The sequence below is a fragment of the Paramormyrops kingsleyae genome, chromosome 7, assembly GCF_048594095.1.
Source record: "Paramormyrops kingsleyae isolate MSU_618 chromosome 7, PKINGS_0.4, whole genome shotgun sequence".
Lineage (NCBI taxonomy): Eukaryota > Metazoa > Chordata > Actinopteri > Osteoglossiformes > Mormyridae > Paramormyrops > Paramormyrops kingsleyae.
Window position 1 is genome coordinate 25,739,138 of NC_132803.1, and position 22,000 is coordinate 25,761,137.

The following is a 22,000-nucleotide window of genomic DNA, read 5'->3' on the forward strand; positions in this document are numbered from 1 at the left end:
AAAAGTCGGGAAAGTTGGGATGTCCCGATCTGTCCTGATCTGATACTTGTATTTTCCAAGATAATACAGTTGCACAGTGCACACTTCAAGTATACTGAAAGTGATTAAAATCAATTCCATGTACATGTTTGACAATTGAATAGCTTCTGCAATGCATTAAGAAAAAATTGCCTGCATCCAAGCTGTTCCTTAATGGGTCATTCATTCATTTACTTATAACAAAATAACAAACAAGCTAAAAAATCTTTATAAATGGCTCTCCCATTTCCAATTAGTGCTGAATTGTACTAGTAAAACTAGAACACTCAAAATTCTACTTCAAAGTGGTGTAATAACATAAATGCTCCCGGTCATAACAAACAATGACAATCCTGCTTAATGTAGCATTACAGTAAAACAACATACAGACCAACAGAAATCTAAGTTCCGCTTAAAATTGGTGTAGCATTTTAACTTGCTTTTAAAAAAGACTTTTCATGATTATCCTCCAGTGTGTGTTGCTTTGGTTCAGCTTTTGCCTGAGTTAGCTGAGTGAACTCGTGGTATTCTGTTAAGTGTTTATTTTTTAAGTGCCGTATCAAATCAGCAGTATTGAACAGCTATTTGACTACCGCCTCGCGAAATGCTGGGATTGCAGACGAGTGGCAGCTGGACTGCTTTCATTTTTTAATTTAAAGGCTTAGTGAACTATTAATTAATTAATATTACTACATACATTCAGTTTGGTTTGTTTTGAAAGCACAAAAATTGTGATCTATATCGTGGACCGAGATTATAACCAAAAATATCGTGATATGACATTGTGGCCATGTCGCCCATTTCTACTAGGAATCTTGTGTAAAGGTTTCAAAAGAATTTCAAAGAACAGACAGACACTGATATTCAGACATTCAGCTGTTACATATTCAGGGCTCACAAAATTTCTAAATCCCTGGTTGCCCTTCGGGCAGGCATTCTTCAGAAATTGGTAGCCCAAAATGAATTTTGACTAGGCCAAAATTAAGGAAAAGGCATTTTTTAATGTACATATACTCCAAAAAGGAAGAAGAAGAAGAAGAAAATGTTTAAAAAATTGATGTGGAAACCAATCTTAAGTTTGGCAGACCAGCTACTATGACAGAGGCTATATTAACTGGCACTAGCAGCAAACTTGGGACACAGCAGGTTGTCAGCATCATGGGAATCAAAAAATAAATACTTAGACAATTCCTGCAGCCACAAATCCAGGACTAAAATAAATCAATCAACATTTTGCCTTTAAAACACATTCACTTATGTGTGATCAAAACAGATTTGTTGTAACGACAACGACACAGAGCAATATAGGATGAAAATGATATAGTGATAATGAAAAACAATTAGAATGAGATTTATACTTGTGCTTAGCCATGAATTTACCTAAATATTTCATCCACGTATTTAAGTCTACAGTATTTGTACCCAGCCAGAAATAAAGAAATGAAACCTCCAGAGTTTTAGTTGCTTTCATTTGCTTCAGTGTTGCCCGCAATGTTTAACAGATAATTAACAATATCCTCTTAACGGATGGCGTGCAGTGAGCAGATATCATAATAATACAGAAACTTAATGAAATGAAAACGTCTTATGGAAAAGGTCAAATTTTAGTTTTAATGTAAAAAGCAAGTTCCCTAAAAAAATTTGAAAATACTTTGCATTTCTTGCAAACAAAGGGGGGGAGAACTATCCCGGAAGCTATGGGTGGAGTTTCCACTAAAAAAGAATTTCCACATGGCTGACATCTCGATGGTTGTTAGTTTCAAACCAAGAGTCTTAGGCTTACAGCAGTGTGTGATGGAACCTTACTATCTCCACAACTGAAGTAAATTAGATGGATGTGAAAAATGTTAAATACATCGGGCTGTGGTAGCTGATACTGATCAATTAAAAATGCCTGGATCGGCCCTGTTTTCAATCTTGCATTTTGTCTCGTGATGTCACTGACCATTAATATTGTGTTTATCTGTAGCTGTGTACATCTTTTAGTTTTTTTTTTTTTAATTTTTTTATTTTTAAATGCCTTTCAGTTGTAAACCCAGAGAACAGGCTTCTCATGCATATTTTTATTTACAGAACTGGCTAGTTGCAAATCTACTCATGACTAATGATAGCTAGCTATTAAAACACATAATCATGTATGCAATTCAGCTCTTGTAGGGTCTGACTGCATGCAAGAACTTAAGCTGAAATATGTGATTAGTGCTGGGCGGAATACCGGTTCATACCAAAAAACATATTTTATTATTGTTATGATATGAATTTTTCTTACCGCAATACCGGTTTAAATAGCCTACACAATGTTTGGAAAGTGGCACAGCTGGAAACTGTTTAAGATGTGACCTTTTTCACTGCTGCACCACTAAAAATGTACCGCGAAAGATCAGATATAGCTGACGCTAGAGTTGAAAATAATGAGACACTGGGGTTGTGAAAAATCGATTCTCAGATACTAATCGATTTTAAAAATTAGTATCTGATTAGATTTTCACCATTATTGATACCAATAATGCGGTTTTTGCCTCATTCGCTACACTTCACACAGCACCACTACAGCGCTGGTGCGCACGCACACACTCGCGCAGCCCCTCTCCTCCTCTCAATAGCCGCTTAACGCATTCACGCTGGTTAGCATAAACATACCGAGTTGGCCGAACATGGCATATGCTGCAGTTGAAGGCATTTCGGAAGCTGCTTTAGTAAAAAAAAAAAACTGCAAAAGTGCAGTTTGGAAGTGTTTTGCACACGAGCATGGAAAGGCTAAGGATGTCGATAAGCCTCTATACATACAGTGCTACAAAGTTGTGGCGACGAAGTCGAGTAGCATGTCAAACCTGGCAAAGCATCTTAAAGACCGACATCCCAGTCTTTATGAGAAATTTCGCGACGTCAGTAAAGCTCGTGTTCCAGCAACACTTATCAAAAATGTTAACTTGGTAAACGGCCAGTCATACTTTAAAAAAAATAAATAAATACTGCCGTATACCGTGAAACCGATATAACTTTGAAAAATACCGTGATATAAATTTTTGGTCATCATGCCCACTATATGTGATAAGTACCCAAATGTAGAAGAATGTGGGATGATGTGGCAGTTTTTTTTTCTTTCCAAACCCAGTAGAGCCACCCAAAATAATTCTGACTCCTTTGCCTGTAGAATATTTTATTTATATTTTGAAGATGATATAGGTGGCTTATGGCAAACTAGAAATAAACCTTTGTGTTCTTTATATTTAGCTGTGGATTCCGTCCTGTTACTCAACTGTGAACCTGTTCTTGTAGAGTTTGATTGGAGAACTCTGCTAAGGAGAGAACTATTTCAGGTGAATTCGCATTTTCAAATCTCAAGTCTGCAAATTTGATCAAATTCCACATCGGGCAAATGAATGACATGCTGTGCTTTGGTTGCTACTATCACAGCTCACAAAAACTTTTGAATAAGTTCTTTGTGAAAAGGTGCAGAAAAATTGGCATCAACCTGGCTCATTGGAAATTAATTCACATTCAATTTATTTTGCAGTTTTGCAATTGATGTTTAAAGTAGTAGTTTTGGAGATTGTGTTATTATTCTGTTTTGTACCGTATTTAAGTAGTATTCAATTGAAATCTGGCCAAGCACATTATAGACTCATTTAAACATGTACCTTCTGTTAGACTGTAGAAGGTTTTTGGGAAAAAATAAAGAATTATTGGGTAGAATTTTTCTTGTAATTATTGATTAAATAGTATGTGCCTATACTTAATGGAAAAATACTTGCAAGGATGATGGTATTTGGGTTAAAATTATTCTTAAACTATACAATTACTTCCTCCATAAAATTAAGGTTCTATTTGTGCTGTTTCGTAATTACATGATAACGGTTCATCAGAATTCGATGGACTCTACTGTGTCCTCAGCAGTTGTTTGTATATATGTAGATTTGTATGAGTATTATTCCAGCACCAAAGTGTTTGCAATGATTTGAACTTGTGGTTTTGGTTAGGTTCATTCATTTTTATTTATTTATTTTTAACTCTTGTGATGACAGCATTATGTAACTGCCTAAGTAGCAGGTTAGTCAGATTTAAAAGCAGTCGTCAGAGAACTCGGAGCTACTGAATCAGAATGAAAAGGGCCACTAGTACCAAGAACAAATTTTTGGTAGGAGGGATGCATGTGGTGTTCTGTAATTCTGCATCTTCTGATCTGTTGGGCATTAGTGAAAGGTAGCTTAGCAGCTGTGCTGCTATGGGTGTGCCTGACGGTCCATCATATCTGTTTTACTGCTGTTGTACTTTACCCTCAGTCAAGACTGATAATATCTCTGCCTTATGCAACCTTCTAGAGGCAGTACCATGTGGCTGAAATATTTTGAGGGGGAAATGCCATTGTCCTTCCTTGCAGCTTGAAATATGGGGCACTCTGGCTGTTAAGGCTCTTTTTGTTAAATTGCATATAGCCTTAGTTGCTTGAATATTATTTGAATTGTATTGTACAACTGTATTGTATCTGTTTTCTGTAACAGTTTTCCATTTAAGGTCCCAATGATCCTGTGCATCCTGTGGTTTGTGTTATCAATAATACATCATAAAGCAGTTAAAAAATATTAGTTTAATGTTGACAATTCAGTAGTTATGCTAATATTTCTTCACACACTAAATATTTTAGTCAATAACCTGTAATCATACATGGGCTCCTAGCTATAAATTAAAACAAATGTCAGGGTATATTCCGGCGTTCTGTTGCAGAAATGTTGTACATTGTGTCACTTCAGCGTGCATTGATGCACAGGTTATGTGAACCATGTGTATCTTATCCATTTGCAGTATGGCAGGATTGTCTGGTAGAACATTTCAGGAGACTAAATGAAACGTGCTGGATAGTGCAAAAGTACTTCTGCAAAACACACATTTTATTGTTTGTTCTTGTTTTATGTATTTTCAGTTATAGGGTAGGTTGATGCTAGTTAAGTCAAGTGTCAGATTTTTATGATGTATTGTGTGTAACAAATTTCTTAAACAATGTCACTTTTTTCAATGTGTAAAATTTTGCAACATAATACCAGATATCATACTTTTACTTTCTGACACACCTGGATGACAGTCTCCTGGCTTATAAGGGACATTTTCCTTACCACCCATCTGTCTGAACCACTTATCTTTCATTTCAGATTAGTATTTTTAATACACTATGATTTCATTAGCATAGAACAGTTTCACACATCTGAGCTAGTTATTAAGGATTTTACTTAATCATCTTCTTTTCCCCTTATGCAGGATGACTCCAGAGTTCTTCGTGTCAAGGTTATTGCAGGGATTGAATTGGCAAAGAAAGACATCATTGGGGCCAGGTGAGAAAGGGAAGGTGGTGTAACAGAGTATCTGACAATAGTAGAATTTTCAATTAGTCTTAATCTCATAACTTGTACTATACAGGAAATGAATCTCTTATGGTATCTTTCTCTTAATTTGTCATTAAATATTACATAATATTTTTAAAGTAGGAACTAACATTTTTTTTTGTTTTCATTTTCTGATACCTAAGAAAGTATTTCTTTTAAGTATTTCAATGAATTGACATAAATATTCGTAAATATGCTATACAAATGATTTTGTGAAACCTTAGTATCTTTTTGAAGTTGTTAAATCCTATTTCTATACAAACTTTTATATAGGTGTTATGTTCAGTCATTGACTTTGAGTAATTCTCTAATGCAGCTGAACAAATGTACTGGTATGTCTCCCTCTTACCTCACACATCTCTTGGCATGAATTTTAATGTGCAGCATTGCTTATTGAGACCCATCACTTACACTGTTTCTGTTTATGCTCTGTTGACACTTTTTGAGAACAATGCAGCTTTATATTGCAGTAAAAGGGCTTTTCATGTACAACTAAACAATCATTTTGATTCAAAGTTCAGGACATTTTAGTTTCATGGGCAGTTTTTTAAATGATAGATTAACTGCCTTCCTAGATGGTTATTAACACTATGAAAATCTTTACAGTCTACTACATATCAATTACAACACTATACAGCATACACTGTGACAAGTACATACTGTATTAGGAATACTCAACTGTATTGGAAATACTTTAAATTTCCCTAGGCAAATGCAGTGAGATGGTCAGGAAGAGAGTCTTAAAGTCAAACATCTTTTCTGAATTACCAAGAATGTCATAGTCCATTTCCAGTTGCATACAATCAAACAGTCACTGATTACAAACCTGTTACTACAAAGAATGTTTAGTGAAGTGGTGCCAAATGATTAGGTGAAAGATTCCTTACAGTTTACTGTTCTTGGTTTTCCTTGGGTAAGAAAAGCTTAACAATTAACAGCCTAGTAAAAATGCAGGGTGAACATGAGCTTCTTATCTCTCCAAGGCCATTTTCATCTGATAAAACTTCTTTTTTTTTCTCCACCTTAATCAACTGTAACATTTGCCTTAAAATATATGGCCTGTAAAATGTATATGATTGCCACTGGTGTTGTTTTGATTTTATTGAGCCAAGTTTGCAAATATTCTTTTCCATTTGATTAATATCTACCTTATGCTTATATTAGTTGTGTGGTGGTAATGGTTTTTGAAAAAGGAAAAAAAAAAATCAGTTACAGTAGGCTTAGAATTATTGGCACCCCTGGAAATTCACTAAAATACAGCCTTTCCCCGGCTTACGATCTGGTCACGTTCTGATAAACCTATCATAAGGCAAAAATATCATAAGGCAAAAATGCATTTTAACACAGTACACCTAACCTAACATCATAGCCTACCTTAGCCTAACATAAACTTGCTTGGAACCCTTTGCTTTAGCCTATAGTTGGGCGAAATCGCAAAGCATATTTTATAGTAAGGTGTTGAATATCATGTAATTTATTAAATGATGTACTGAAAGTGAAAAAAATTCACCCATCGTAAAGTCGAAAATCATGACATGGACCATTGTAACCCAGGGAGTGTCTGTATTATAAAAAGAAATAAATAGTAACACTATAAAGAAAGGACATTGTGATATATTAATTTTTTATGGATGATCTTGTAGCCATTACCAGTTGTATGAAAGTCTACAGTCATCTGTTATTTTGCTTTCCTGGTGCGTGGCACCAAAAGGAGTTTCCTCATTTTTATACAGGAAGTCATGTAATGGCACAATCATGTTCCTTAAAACTTAGATGAACTTAAGTGAGTTTCATTACTGATTTAAATTCGATAGATTTTCTTTCCAATCTTTAGAGGTATCATTGTGAAGCCTTTAATTGGATGAACTTGATTTTTAATTAAATGGATAAATAATTTTAGTTGGTTCCATTGAAACATTAATAAACTATTTTTCATGTCATGACATTTTGAATGTATCACTATAATGTTTTTTTTCTTATTCTTACTGTATTTCTGGGTCGACTTCTCCCTTGCTCTTAAGCCAAAAAGAAGACCTGTAGCTGCTTGTTGCATATTCTCCCATTGGCTTAAGTGTGGGGTTTAAGTGCACTTACGCTAAATAAGTGCTTTGGGCGGATAAACACCAACATATTGCTGTGTTGCAAGTAAATGACCATTAAACACAATATGAGTCATTCTCGCAAACTCATTACTGTAACACATCAATTTTCTCGACAGACTCCGTTGTCTAAAATTTTGATTTTGTCTCAGTTATAGTGAATCGGCTGTGGAGTAAAACTATTGTGAATAAAAACAATTGAAGAGTTGAGCATACATCGTAACATAATATTTAAATGTCTATTGTCGGTTGCTAGCAGTAAAGTTTAAAGATTTAAAAACATTTTATCTAATTTTCTATTTGATCTTCAAACTCCAACGGTAGTGCCTTTTTAGGGGAAATGGTTGAGGGATCATTAAATCAAAGTTAATATATTACATCATTTAAATATGCTTGATAAGTTCAGGTAATGTCAATTACTCTGCACAAAATTAAAACACTATTTTGTTGGCCCATTTCATGTTTAGTCAAAGGATTTTCAGTAGCTTAGCTTTTCAGTAGCTTAGCTACTGCCATGTTTTCATTTTCCAAATAAAAGTTTCAATTAAGTTCACAATGTAAATGAAATAGTCAGTGTTCCTCGTTTTGCTTGTAGCCAAATCATCGAGAGCCTAACTCCCTTGATGAATTGATCATACTTCTTGCGCGACCGCTCCTTCTTTTTCTGGTCAGTTGCGGTAGGCATGTCCATGATGATGATGGGAGAATGCACTTAATCCAAATGTGTGTAACTTTTTAAGTGCTTTTTTTGACTTAAGTGCTTGATGGGAAGATGGACCCCATAGTGCATATTCAGATATTCCAGCATTCAGTAAATTTGAGAGCACCTTGGTGTTTATACTAAATATTTCACATCTTATTACGATAATGGAGAGTTTTTTAGTTGTGCCCTTGCAGTGTTTAAACTTCAAGCAGATGTTGCACTGCAAATGTCTGGAGTCTTCAAATTGCTGCAGTTTTTTGGGTTATGTTTGTTTCTTTTCATATTCTAAAGTAGATGAATATGTCATCACTCATACACTACCAATGATGTGTAGTTTTGCTCCGATGTAAACCAAATTGTTTCTCCTCAGAATGATCCGCTAAATTGATTTTTAGTGAATATATGTTTTAAAGTAAGCCTTCATACCCTGCACCTGTGTGTTGTGTGGATGAGAAGAATCCCTAAATGTGGTTCCTAAGTATGATACACAGAAATGGTTGTTTGATGTCAGTGGTGATCAGGAAAAAGATGCTCTTAATCCCCTTTACAGTGGCATTTTACATTATTATTAGGCTGGTACAGGGATTTTCAGTCCAGTTTCTAGCAGCGAAGTATGTGCTGGCTTTTATTCCAAATGAAATAGCTTTGATTGCATATTTGTCCTACTGAGTCAAATGTAGAGCTGCACTGATACCGATATTAGGATCAGTATCGGCGCCGATCCAGACCTATTTGACGGATCGGGTATCGGCCATGCGTGACCGATCCACGTCCTATAATTACTTATTTCGTTTTTGGCAATCAATCGCACGACAGCTCTTTCCCATTTTACATGTGTTTTTTTGCGGCATTCAAATCGAACGCTATCGCTGCCCCTCAGTCTTTTTTGCTACTCAGTGGGTGTGAGTACAGTGACTTCCGCCTGCTGTGATGTCATGCGCATACCCTTCGCAGTACGAGGAGCGAAGATAAGACGTGACGATCTGGGAGTATTACGTGCTTTTAACAGAAACCAGTAGCACGGCGATTTGCAATCTATGTAAAATAAAGTCTTGAGGTGAGAATAGTGTTTAATGGACAATTCCATTTAACAAAGCGCACGCAACTGCGAGACAAAAAGCAATGGATGATTTGGGAGTCGCTGACTGTTTTGCGAACTCTCTGCAGCTTGTGATACAAGAGGGGCTGCCATCGCAACAAAGTGTAACTGCGCTGACGCCAATGGGAGAAAAACTGTTAAAATTTTAAGCATTTGCCACTTGTGTATACTTGCTTTGAAGATATTCATATTGAACTGCAAATGCCTCAAAAACGCTTAAAACAAATGAGGTGGAACAGTAGGTTATGTATGTTTGTAGTAGCCTAATTAAATATTTTTTGTAATACATTTTTTCCATCTGTATTTACTAGCTTAAAAAAATTAATATATAAAGTATAACAAAGTAAAAAGAGCTCTTGTATCGGAATCTGTATCGGTATCGGCAGTTGTGTATCGGAATCAGATCGGAACTGAAAAAATGTGGATCGCCCATCTCTAGTCAAATGTAAACAAAACATTTTTTGATTTGGTTCTAATACTTAGGTTTAGGGCTGCAACTAACGATTATTTTGATAATCGATTAATCTGTCGATTACTTTTTCGATTAATCGATTAATCGGATGTTTAAACAATTTGATTTCCAGCAATTTTTAATAACCCAGTCTGTCTTTGTACAAAAGTTGTTTCCAGCAAGTCACATAAAAAACAAATGTATGCTACATTAAAAGTATACAAAAAAAAATTAATAATTTGTAGCAGCTGAATCAACGTAATGAAATACACAAAATCTTGTTTTATAAAGTGCAACCAGCATGGTGCTTTAGATAATGTATTCAGTACTCTAGTTTTTTAATGTAAAAGCACAGACTACCGCTGCTGCTACTAAGAATATTATTAAATAATTGTCTAATGTTATTTAATGTTGATACACATATACGACAGGGGGAGAGAGCACGCCAGCGAGTCTGTCTGCATTTATTACGGACAAATAAAGTAAACATTTATTGCGAAGAAAAAGCCTTTTCCGCATCTTACGCTAAAAATTACTGACCAACGCAAATAAGACGATTGGTGACGAAAAACCCGTGAACGGCAGGCGGCAAATTTTGTTTTAAAACGTGTCCGGTTGTTTCAGCATACTACAGTGATGAACTGTAAATAAGATAAATAACATAAGGCTATTTAGTTTGTTTAATAAAAGGACAAGATATAAACCTGTTCTATCGGAAAGGTAGCCTTAAATGACTTCTGTTGCGATCTGGAGCTATATAGAAAATGAAATTAAATAAAATTAACTTGGGATGCCCACCTAATAGAATGGTAGGGTAAACACGTTGTGGTATATGTAGCCGCATTTCTAGCCCCATAATAGCTGATTGTGTTGACAACCACGACTTCCCCTGCGTTCATTTAAACACATGTGCGTGTGTGAAGGGACGGGGCGGGTAACGCGGCCGGCAGTAACGCCATTGGTTGCAGTTATTAGTTATCCAATCCGACAGTAAACGGCTCATTAATAAGAATATTCTCAGAGTTATGGTCTCGAAATAAAATCCGGAGTCCATGACAAGAACGAGTACAAATACGGCTGATTCAAAGACAAGATCGAGACCTTCAAAAACTGGTCTTGAGTACTACAACATTTGATATTACTATAAATTTCTATCGTGAAGAAATGAAGCAGTGGTGTAGTGGTAACAAGAAATTTAAAGTGGGTAAACTATATGCACAGCAGTAAAAACGCTGGGTAACTATATCATTAACATTAGTGATCTTAAAAAAGGTGAGTAAAAGCTGTTTTGTAAATTTAAAAGGTGCGTAAATGGCGTTTATGTGCATTTACTTTTTTCTTTTATGGCGGTCGGCATCCAGCTTAATGGTACTTTACTGCCACCGCGGCTTTGGTTAGCTTACTGCTCCCAAATTAGGAGGTTGCCACTGTACTTACGTGTATAATAACGTAGACCCAACTAATCGATTATTAAATTAGTTGGCAACTATTTTAATAATCGATTTTAATCAATTAAATCGATTAGTTGTTGCAGCCCTACTTAGGTTTAACTTATTTTAAAATGTAAGTCTTAAAATAAGGTACTGCCTGTTCTGTGGTTTTATAAGAATAAGCTATTTTCTGCATAGCAAAGAAATAATAAATTTGGAATAGTTTTTAATAAAAAGGACATTGTTGGGTTTGTTTGGTGGTATTGCACTCACATACCATGCATTATGGCAATTGTGGTCAACGTATTCATTTATTTATTTTATGTGGTTACCAGTATGTATATAGGTGGTGTTCAAGAAGTTTGTGTAACGCTGTGACCTTGATGGGGTCTGATACAATCTTGGGTGCAATATGGTAGGAGGTCCAGATCTTCAAATAGTTTCATTGGTTGGCAGTAGAGTGTTAACAGGAAGGGTGAAGCAATAATGATTTGAGAGCTCAATTTGTGCAGTAGTGATCCGTCAGATTTGAAGAGATTTGAAGTTTTCAGTATTTGATCACCAGTTTTACAGTAATTGTGATAAATAATTTTTTTTTTTGCACAATATACATAGTTAAATGATAGTTTATGTTACAAAAGCTTTTAGTTTATAGCTATGCATAGTTAAAATGACATTTTCCAATGATTTTTTTAAATTATGGGAGACATTATGGGTCTATTGCACCTGTAGCTTCCAGGAGAGGCTCTGGACCCCTGCAATGATGCATAGAACAAGCGGGTATAGAAAATGGGTGAAATGAATTATAAGAATGTCTTTAATGCCCCTTCTGAAAAATGTAGTTCTCCAGATTTTATTCTTAAGGCAAAATAAAACAAACATATTGTTTTTTCTCAACATTTGGTTTTTAATCTTTTAAAATCTCCCTAGTGAAACAAATATAAAACTTAATTATGTCGTCTTGTGGTGATGATCCATTCATCTCCCTAGAAAGGTTACCAGTCCATTACCAAGAGGTGCTTACTAATTTTGTTTTTCTGCTGTTAAAATTAGGTATTTCAGTAAGTATAAGTTTCTAGTTTGGTAACTGGGGTTGCTGAAATTGCCTTAGGCTTGAAAAGAATAAGAACAAAAATAGCTATTATCGTAAAGAGTGCATTATTTTGTTTGGCGAGTTGAGTGTATGTATGTTTCTTTAGTTTTGCTTTGAGTTTTATTTTAGTGTAAATGGGGAAATGGGTAGGCTGGCACACATTTTTAAGTACAATATAAAATGTTACCAGAAATTAAATGATTTATCAAAGACAGTGAATCTAAATAAAATTGTGTAATAGTCAAAAAGATATTAGTTGTCTCTAAATTGCCTACAGCGTATGATTATCTATGTGTTCTGTGATGAACTGGCATCCCATCCAGGGTGCTTCCCAGTCCCCCCCCCGACCAGGGTAAGCAGTTAGAAGATGGATCTTCAAAATGTCCATCCACCTTCAAGCATTTTTTTTCCTGGTCAGGATCATAGGGCACAGGGTGAGGTATGGGTGGGATGCTGGCGCTCTGCAGGGTACACACACACACGCACACGCTTCAGGATATTTAGAGAGAAACATTAATATAACCGGCTGTCTTTGGACTGTGACAGGAAACCTACACCATGGTGAATGCATCCAAACTGTGCAACAGTCATGCAACTGGGCCACTACCCCTCCCTACGAAATATTATAGTGAGGGTAAATATAAGAAGGTCCTCCCTAAATGAAGGGATTGGTTAATATGGATGCTTGGGTTGGAGTAGCATGCCAACACTAGAGCAGATAAGGACTTTTCTGGCCACACTGGGGTTTTCTTTTGGAACTCAACAATAAAGGCCCTTTGTGATACATAAGCAAGAGTTTGGTCTCCCTGGTAACACTGGCTTAAATCGAGAGCTTCATTCTCTTATTGCTACTTGTTATTTGAGATGAAATGAGAAATATTATGGTCTTTTCTGCATTGTTTTACATGTTTAGTGAGAGGAGAAAAAAACATTTTCTGATACTATGTAGTTGTTAGTTATTTTGCATCATATAAATGAAAAGAATGTAACAGTATGACAGTTATGCTAATTAGTTACTGTATTAAATCACTAGTTGGAAGTCGTTTGGTACCTCCTGTTAATTATTATTAAATAATTTAATTAAAATAGCAATATTATGATATTATAGACCCATTAGATATCTTCTGAGTCAGTGTTCCTCGACCCGGTCCTCAGGGACCCCGTAGGAACGAAAATGTGGAAAGTCTGGATGGCCCCGAGGATCAGGTTCCGAAACACTGATCTAAGTTACTATAGAGTGATATTTTAATTCCATCCATCCATCGTCCAACCCGCTTATCATACCGGGTCGCGGGGGCTATCCCGGAAGCAACGGGCACGAGGCAGGGAACAACCCTGGATGGGGGTCCAGCCCATCGCAGGGCACTCTCACACACCATTCACTCACACATGCACACCTAAGGGCAATTTAGCAACAGCAATTAGCCTCAGCATGTCTTTGGACTGTGGGGGGAAACCGGAGTACCCGGAGGGAACCCCACGACAACATGGGAGGAACATGCAAACTCCACACACATGTGACCCAGGCGGAGACTCAAACCCCAGTCCCAGAGGTGCGAGGCAACAGTGCTAACCACTGCACCACCATGCCGCCCCTTATTTTAATTCCAAAACCTGATAATAAACATTACGTCGTAAGACCTATTTTGCATATGACTAAGACAATATGAGAGAAGTTCTTCAGGTAATGATGGAAATACTGGGTGGAGCTCAACATGACATACATAAGCAAAACAAAGGATTATTTGTTCTTGCCAGCTTGATTCTTTGTTTACTAGCACTGCTGTGACTGTTCACCTGTGTCATGTCAATGGTACATCAATGTAACATTTGTTACAAAAGAGGCAAATGCAGTAGTTTCCTCCCTTTAAGTATAATTTCATTATTCTGTAATCTACTGAGCTATGATGCTCAGCAAAAGACATGAGTAGTTCTGTGTCTGTGAAAATCATAGTTGTGAAACACAGTGCGCCATTCTTTTGGTGCAGTCAAGAAGAATTAGCACAGATCCAGTTAGTGGCAGCAGAAACGGGGATGTTAATTGGCTGTTTGCCAGCCTTAGTGGCTGTCCTTCACTATTTCCTTTCCTTTGGCTGATGATGAATGGACAAAAGAGGGGGAGAAAAACATGCTTTACAGGCACAGAGTCCCAAGGGGCTTAGTGTGAGAGTCCTATTTTAGATTTGTCATATATTTAAAGAACTATTGTTAATTCTCGACTCTATTTTTAGCCGCTTTATCTGGAGACTGCAGCTCCTTTGTTGGTGTATGAACCTGTGTGCTAGTGTAAGCACTTTAAAAAAAAAAAAAAAAAAAAAAAAAAAAGAAAAAAGTCCTAAACTGAAGATTGGCTTTTTAGTATGCTAGTGTTTTTAATGGTTGCAAGTGTTTTTAGCTGCCAGTTTATTGATGTTGATGAAGTCATGCAGTTCCACATGGGGGTATGACCTTACCCGTATTGTTTTCACTCCTGATAAATTGTGCTTTGTAAGCATGGCTCACCTCAGCCTGGTGGTGGAGACCCTCTCTGTCATTTTCACATAGTTTCTAGGAAGTTCATGTAGAGGACACTTGATGATCCATTTTTTTTTCCGAGCAGATTTTAAAAAGTGTAATTGAGTTACTAATTAAATGTGTATTTCTGCTTGTTTGTTTGTTGCTACAGTGACCCCTATGTCAAGCTCTCCCTCTACGTGGCAGATGAAAACCGTGAACTTGCCTTAGTCCAGACCAAAACCATTAAAAAGGTAAGATACATTATGGAAAAAAATCAGGTTTCTGTTCCATAAGCCCCTCCTAGTTGCGCACAGCTGACTGGTTAGTTTTGATTAAATGTTAATATTTTCTTTTTCTCCAGTTACTGTTTCCACTTTAATGTGTAGTTTCCATTTGAATACTTGAATAATATAGCAATATATAACAATGATTATAGATATTTTCAACCATAGCTTCTAGTAATTGGTCCTATTTGGAGTATATCCACATTCGCTAGGGGGAGCACTATATCAGCAGACCACTCTAGGGTTTTAAAAAAGGGGTAAATAGCATTTCTTGTCCATGCATTTCTCAGTTTGTGTATGTTACCTATATTTATGTTGTCCGTGGGCAGATGGTGAAACCAAAATTGCAGATGACTCAAAATTAGTCCTGTGATTAATTACCAGAACCAGTACCAATAAAATGTAATTTAGAAACATTTTTTAAAAAATACAAAAGTTTAACAGATTTCTTGTCTCAGTAAGGTAATATTATCTAATCTTGTAATATAAAAAACAAAAATATGTTTGCGGTTGGCCAAAAATATGACGTGTATAGTATAAAGGTTTGTGAGGGATCCAGACATACGGCTGCTTAATTAACATTAACTCTATTATGAAAAGCAATATAATGGTGACACAAATAGCACATTTCCGTGCTATTAACTTGTTTTATACATTGGTCCAAGATTTTATCCATGGTAAATCTGTATCTACAACAATTTTAGCGTTCAAAGTTTCAGTTTTCATATGATAAGCTGGGGGAGATTGTAGAATTTGGGGTAATGTTTAATGCTGGGTTAACTATACTTTTTTTCTTATTTCTGTCATTTTAAAAAGTATTTGTCCCGACTTGTCACTTGCAAGGTTTCGTAATACATGCATTTTGCTTGAACACTGGTGTTTTGTGTCTCTGTCTTGCTTAGATACTGTAGTAGGTCTCCACTCCAAAACAAATTACCTTTAAAAGAGTATTTTCAAAACCTTTGAATGTTGTTTGATTATGAATATGCTTTTATTGTATTGTTTTACAGTATAGATAGAAAAATTAGTACATTATTCTTTTGGTAATTGTGTATTTTTTTTTTATTAGCTCATGTCACCTGTATAATAGCTGATTTTTTTTTAAATACCATGGATGCTCACTTTTGGAAATGATTTTCATTAAATTCAATTAAATATATTAATAAATTTCTCACACTTGAACAAAGTACTAATTTAATCCGATCACTTGATTAATTGTAAAAATAACTGACCATACACAATTATGAAAAAATAATCGAGAGTTGCAGCTCTAATGTTGTCACTTTAGGGGTTAAGTCCTTACCATTTTACCTGCAAGAATGTGAGTTTGCAGTGTTTTAAAGACAAGAGTACCATCTTCAAGTTCAATAAATGTTAATTTTAACTTTAACTTACATTTGTATCATTAAGCTACAACCTGAATTTATGGCACTGCAGAACTAAAGGTAGTAAAGCAATGGGTAGTTTCTTTGGGCCGCGTGTGGCCTTTTAGCTAAAAGGCTTAAAACTGAGATGTATCTAAAGCAGAATTTGGGAACCTTTGGTCAATATTTACAACATTTGTATTTATGTTGATAATAACAAAAATGGCAAAAAGTGACACTACTATGAACAACTGAAGGTGTAGCCTATATTTATTATTCAGTTTTTTTTATTTTACAAATGCAGATGACAAGTAGAGAAATATAAGGAAAAAGAGTTTCCTATATATAATTATTAATAATTATAAATGGCTCTCTCCTAAAACTGAAAGTTTTTTAAAGAAGTGAAAACATGGTTTGTTGTAAAAGCATGGTGTTGTGCCCAAGAAGAAGAACTGATTGTGTATATTCACTTTTCTATACTGTCAAACTCGTTTTGGTAGTAGGCAGCGGGTAAAATGTATGTCGTCTTATCTTCCAGACACTGAATCCAAAATGGAATGAGGAGTTCTATTTCAGAGTGAGTAACATACCTTGATTTTGTGACTTGTATTAAACCCAGGGTACATAAGAACATAAGAAATTTACAAACGAGAGGACGCCATTCAGCCCATCAAGCTCGTTTGGGGAGAACTTAACTAATAGCTCAGAGTTGTTAAAATCTTATCTATCTCTCTGACTTAATGGAACCCAGGGTATTAGCTTGCACTACACTAACAGGAAGACTATTCCATACTCAAACTACACGCTGTGTAAAGAAGTGCTTCCTCAAATTCATTTTAATATGTTCTCCCGCTAATTTCCACTTTTGGCCACGAGTTCTAGTATTTAAACTAATATTGAAACAGCCATTTGGCTGAAAAGCATCCAGACCTGTTAGAATCTTATATACCTGGATCATGTCCCCCCTTAGTCTCCTTTGCTCGAGGCTGAACAGATTCAGCTCAGCTAACCTCTCCTCATAAGACATTCCTCTAAGACCAGGAATCATTCTCGTAGCCTTCCGTTGCTCCTTTCCTAAGGCAGCAATGTCCTTCTTAAGGTATGGTGACCAAACCTGCACACAATATTCTAGGTGGGGTCTTAGGAATTATATAAATGTAGCATCACCTTCCTTGACTTAAACTCCACACACCTAGAGATATAATGATGTAATGTTTAATGTTACCTTTTAAGATGTCTATGATAATGAAACTAAAGGTATACACTTTTATACAATATTTCATGCTAAATGTGAAGATATATCAATGATTTCTATGAACCTGTTTCTGTAACTGGCCATCTGTGGTAATTTGTTATGTCCTCGCAGGTCTGTCCCCGGAATCATAGGCTGCTCTTTGAGGTGTTTGATGAAAACAGACTGGTAAGTTTTCGTGTTTATGAATTAATTATTGGAAAGCAAGCAAAGCCCTTTTCATTTTTGCTGCAGTTTCTGTCTAGAAATTGACCTGGTATGCTGAAAGAAATTGACCTCGATTTTCAATCAAAAATTATTTGATTTTAAAGAATCGAAAATTTAAAAATTGGCTTGATCAGGTTGCAGAGACTTTATTCTGGTGATATCTGCATTTGCCCCTTTCTCAGTCTCAGTAGCTTACTAGCATAGATGCACATTTTAATGAGTTATTTTTGCCTCAGAATGAAATGATGTCCAGTTCTAACTAGTTCTATAGTAAACAAAATACGCTACTGTAGTTCATTTCAGCAGATTTAAAAGTTTGAAATCATGGTGTTTGATTCATTTTAATGGTTTGATATTTTACAGTAACTTTATTATACATGAACTGTGTAAGACCATTTATGAAGAGGGTTTCTTTAATTTTTTCCTGAAAGGTTAGGGATGTTTAAATACAGACTGTTTGACTGCAATAAGAGAACAAAGGTTGCGTTCAATTTACCTTGGAGGTCAGAAGTCGTAACTGGGAATGATGTCACACCAGTGTTAAGAACAAGTTCCAGTACAGGTTGGAAAGCCATTTTGCAATAACAGCACTAGCCAGGTTCATTGTTAGCCATAGTTAGCAATACCAGTTGATAACACGTTACACAGTAATTTGCACATGCAAACACCGCAGCAGCATGTCCTGGAGCGAGGTTGGAAAGTCCTGTGTGTACGACTAATTTGAGACACAAACAAAACACGAGAGCTAATAAACAGTATATAACTACAGCTTTCACTTCTGTTGATGAAGGATGCCCCTGTCTTGAATTTTTAGGTCAGGTTTGTAGAGGTTCCTTTCACTTTCCGAGGTAGAACTCCGATTTCAGGGAACATTCCAGGTGAAATGGAATGCACCAGAAGCTGCTGAGGCCGGGTTCTTTGCCGTTCTCTGTGGGCAGTGGGGGAAATTAAAAACATTTTCAACTAGCCCCAGAATTTTTTTCCCCACCAACTGTATCACCTGACCTTTCTGATTGAGTGGAAGATACCTCACTTCATGCAATATCAACTGATATAAAGTATATTTTCTCTGTGTGAACCGGGGTAGATTGTCCCAGCTCTCCACGGGAGTTTGATTTGGAGAGAAAACGTGTATTTCTGTGTTCAGTTTGCCTACCTGTTCATACCCTGTGGGTTCCAGGTATAATTCCCAGATCCACCCTGCAATCCCTCTGCCCATTGGATCTGTTTGTCTGGAAGCTCAGCTATTCCCACATTTAGATCATAGGAATTTGCCTTGTTGGTTCTTTTCATCAGTGTTACATATTTTTAGCATTCTTTCACTGAATTCTAGTGTAACATTAAGTACATTTGAATGCTGAGTTGTGTGATGATTTAGAGATTTTAACAAACATAAAGTTCTTGGATGTTTATCTTTATTTATGTTGTATTATGGTTTGATCAGTTGGCATTTTTTTCCTCTTAGCTTTTTCTTTTAACTTGTTGTTCTGAACCATCATCTTGATATCATCAGTTTTCTACCTAAAGCTTTGGCAGTCCAAGATCAAGTTCTCTTTGTTGTCAAGTAACTTTTTATCACAAAGCTTGGTATGCATATCTGTGCCTGATAAGCTTGTAGTTTTACTTCTGCCTTAAGGTCAAATAATATTGCTGTATATAGAACACTTGGATTCTGGAATGATTCATCGTTGACATTTTTGTTGTTTTGATCAGTTCCTCTTCAAATGTATGGATAGAAGAGATATACAGTCTGCAAAAAAAAATGACGAGAAGGCGTTTCTTTTTTTTTTTTTTTATTATTCTTGGCACAGAATTGCCACCTCACTGAAAGACGTCTTAGAAAGCAGAAGCTGAGGAGATCCTCCTTTTATTCTTTTTGTGAGTAAGAATAGAAGAAAATGCAGTGCAGTGTCCCACAAAGGCCTAATAGCTGCTGGCATTTTATTTTTATTTTTTTCTTTCTTTCCTCACCTCTTAGTGTTTGCTTCAGACTTCAGACTTGAGATTGAGATGGCGAATGTAGCATTTTCCAGGCAACTGCTGTCATATACCTGAAAATCAGTCAAAGATTTTATTTTTCAGCTGCAGTATTTCAGCTTTAATTCTGTATTCAGAAAAGGACTGATTCAGATAATACTTTTCATTCTAATGATACTCTTGCTGATATGGAGAAATTGGTAGCCTTGATATTTTGTGTTTATTACTCACACAAAAGCACCTAAAGGGTTTAATTCACTATAATTTCTAATATTTTGGTTCTGTGTATAATTTCTGTGTATAAAATATAATTTAATTTATATTTGCTAGTATATAGTCTTGTTTGTCTTGGTGAAAATGATGCTACTTTGATTGCTCACTGCAATCGGAAATATTAAATGATCTATCCAAGATGTATTTATGGTTTTCTTCAGTAAGAGTATAATAAGGAAATGTTAAATTATGAAATCTGCAGTATGAAAAACTGAATATTGCTTTGAAACTTTGACAGCATTTGCGTTTAAGTATTTGTTTCTGTGTGAATTTGCCATCTGATGAAGAATTCTGTGCCAAGAAAAAGCTTTCTTTTTGGCAGTGCAGGGTGAGGCCATGTCAGAAGCAAACTACAGTGCTCCCAAAAATTTGCAGATTTATTGGCTTCATAACAAAAGTCTATTGACAAGCACTGTTAACATATCTGCACATATTTTCCTCATAGATATTTTCTTTTTATTAAGTGCCATAATTTTTTTGACAGACCTCATTTAGTTCTGTTCTTGCCATTTTACTATTAACTGCAATTGTAGTCATTGGTTCGGAAAGGAATACTAAACAGAAATGTTTGGCGGATTATGTTATTGCAAAGGGGTTACTGATTAAAATGCATCCAATGAGACTGCTTGTCAATGAACCTTTTAACTCTGACCATCTCTTTTAGAACAACAATTTGGGTTTCAATTTATTACTATTTTAAATGAATGTTTAACTTAAAACTACTGGTTATTTCTAATATATATACGGTCAGACCTCGGACATTCACGCGGTTAGGTTACAGAACCCATCGCAAATGAGGAGAATTCGTGGGTGTTTGGAAGTCACTAAAAATGCTAATATGTGCCCATTTCTATAGTTTAAACCCTAAATATGACCCCAATAATGCTCCCAAAACACTTTAATTTAAAAGTTAGCTTAATACATTACCTTTTAAAAAAAAAAAGAAGCAAATGTTGGATGTAAAAATAGAGTACAGTATCGCCTAACGGATATTTATCACAGTAGCACATTTACAGTACAGTATGATAATGTTACCCCTACTAATTCATAGAACACGGCATTGGCTGCCGTTTTCTTCTGCATTCACAGTAAGGTAAAATGAGTAAACGAACAGGACTGTAAACTCATTGACAGAAGTTATATATGTAACCAAGGTACAATTCAATAAAATACGTAAAGGAAACATGTATAATACATACAGGGTACAGGTATTCACTCAATTAAAAATTACGTAAAGATGTACAGAAATAATAAGTTGTAAAAATACTATGTGTGCGCTAACCACGAAAAAGAGAACAAAAATACATACATGCATTAAAAATATGTAATAAAAAACAGTAGTATGGGTACTCACCAGTGATGAGTAATGATGATTATGAATTAGCTGTGCAGTATGGTGAAAATATGACAATGACTTCATAGCGTACATGAGTTAAAGCTCCTCAGTCTCCATGAGTCTCCCTCTTCAGCTGTGTGTTGAATTTATGTTAACGTGTACTTACTATTACAAAATAGTAAATTAACTATTTTCTAATATTTATGTAACCATTAGCATTCCAAAGGAAATAAACATTGCTAATGGGATTCCCATCTTGTAAAGGTACAGTACAGTATGTACATAAAAAGGAACATTTTCATGAGAGCCACATTCTTAAGGGATTTTTAAATTGATTTATATTGTATGTCTTGAACTTTTCCCAAAAACACAGTAGAATCTTCATTAACAATTTTTTTTTTATACTTAATAGCCTGAAAACGTATAAATTACTACAAAAATTAAACATAAACACTTTTATAGGGCTTTTTGAGGATTTCGCAGATGTGTGAAAAAATTGCGGATGCAAATAAATTCGGGTCCAGTGAAATTTTTCCAGAT

General features: G+C 35.6%; 1 protein-coding gene across 3 annotated transcripts in view; it reads left to right on the forward strand.

Moving 5' to 3' along the window:
- Window positions 1-22,000, forward strand: part of nedd4l (NEDD4 like E3 ubiquitin protein ligase) — a 64,471-nt gene that overhangs the window by 3,738 nt on the left and 38,733 nt on the right. For all 3 annotated transcript variants that reach the window (XM_023828720.2, XM_023828721.2, XM_023828722.2), the window contains exons 2-5: window positions 5,272-5,345; window positions 14,937-15,018; window positions 16,954-16,992; window positions 17,782-17,835. In XM_023828720.2, coding sequence (XP_023684488.1) covers window positions 5,272-5,345; window positions 14,937-15,018; window positions 16,954-16,992; window positions 17,782-17,835 — 249 coding nt within the window. The remainder of the gene's footprint in view (window positions 1-5,271; window positions 5,346-14,936; window positions 15,019-16,953; window positions 16,993-17,781; window positions 17,836-22,000) is intronic.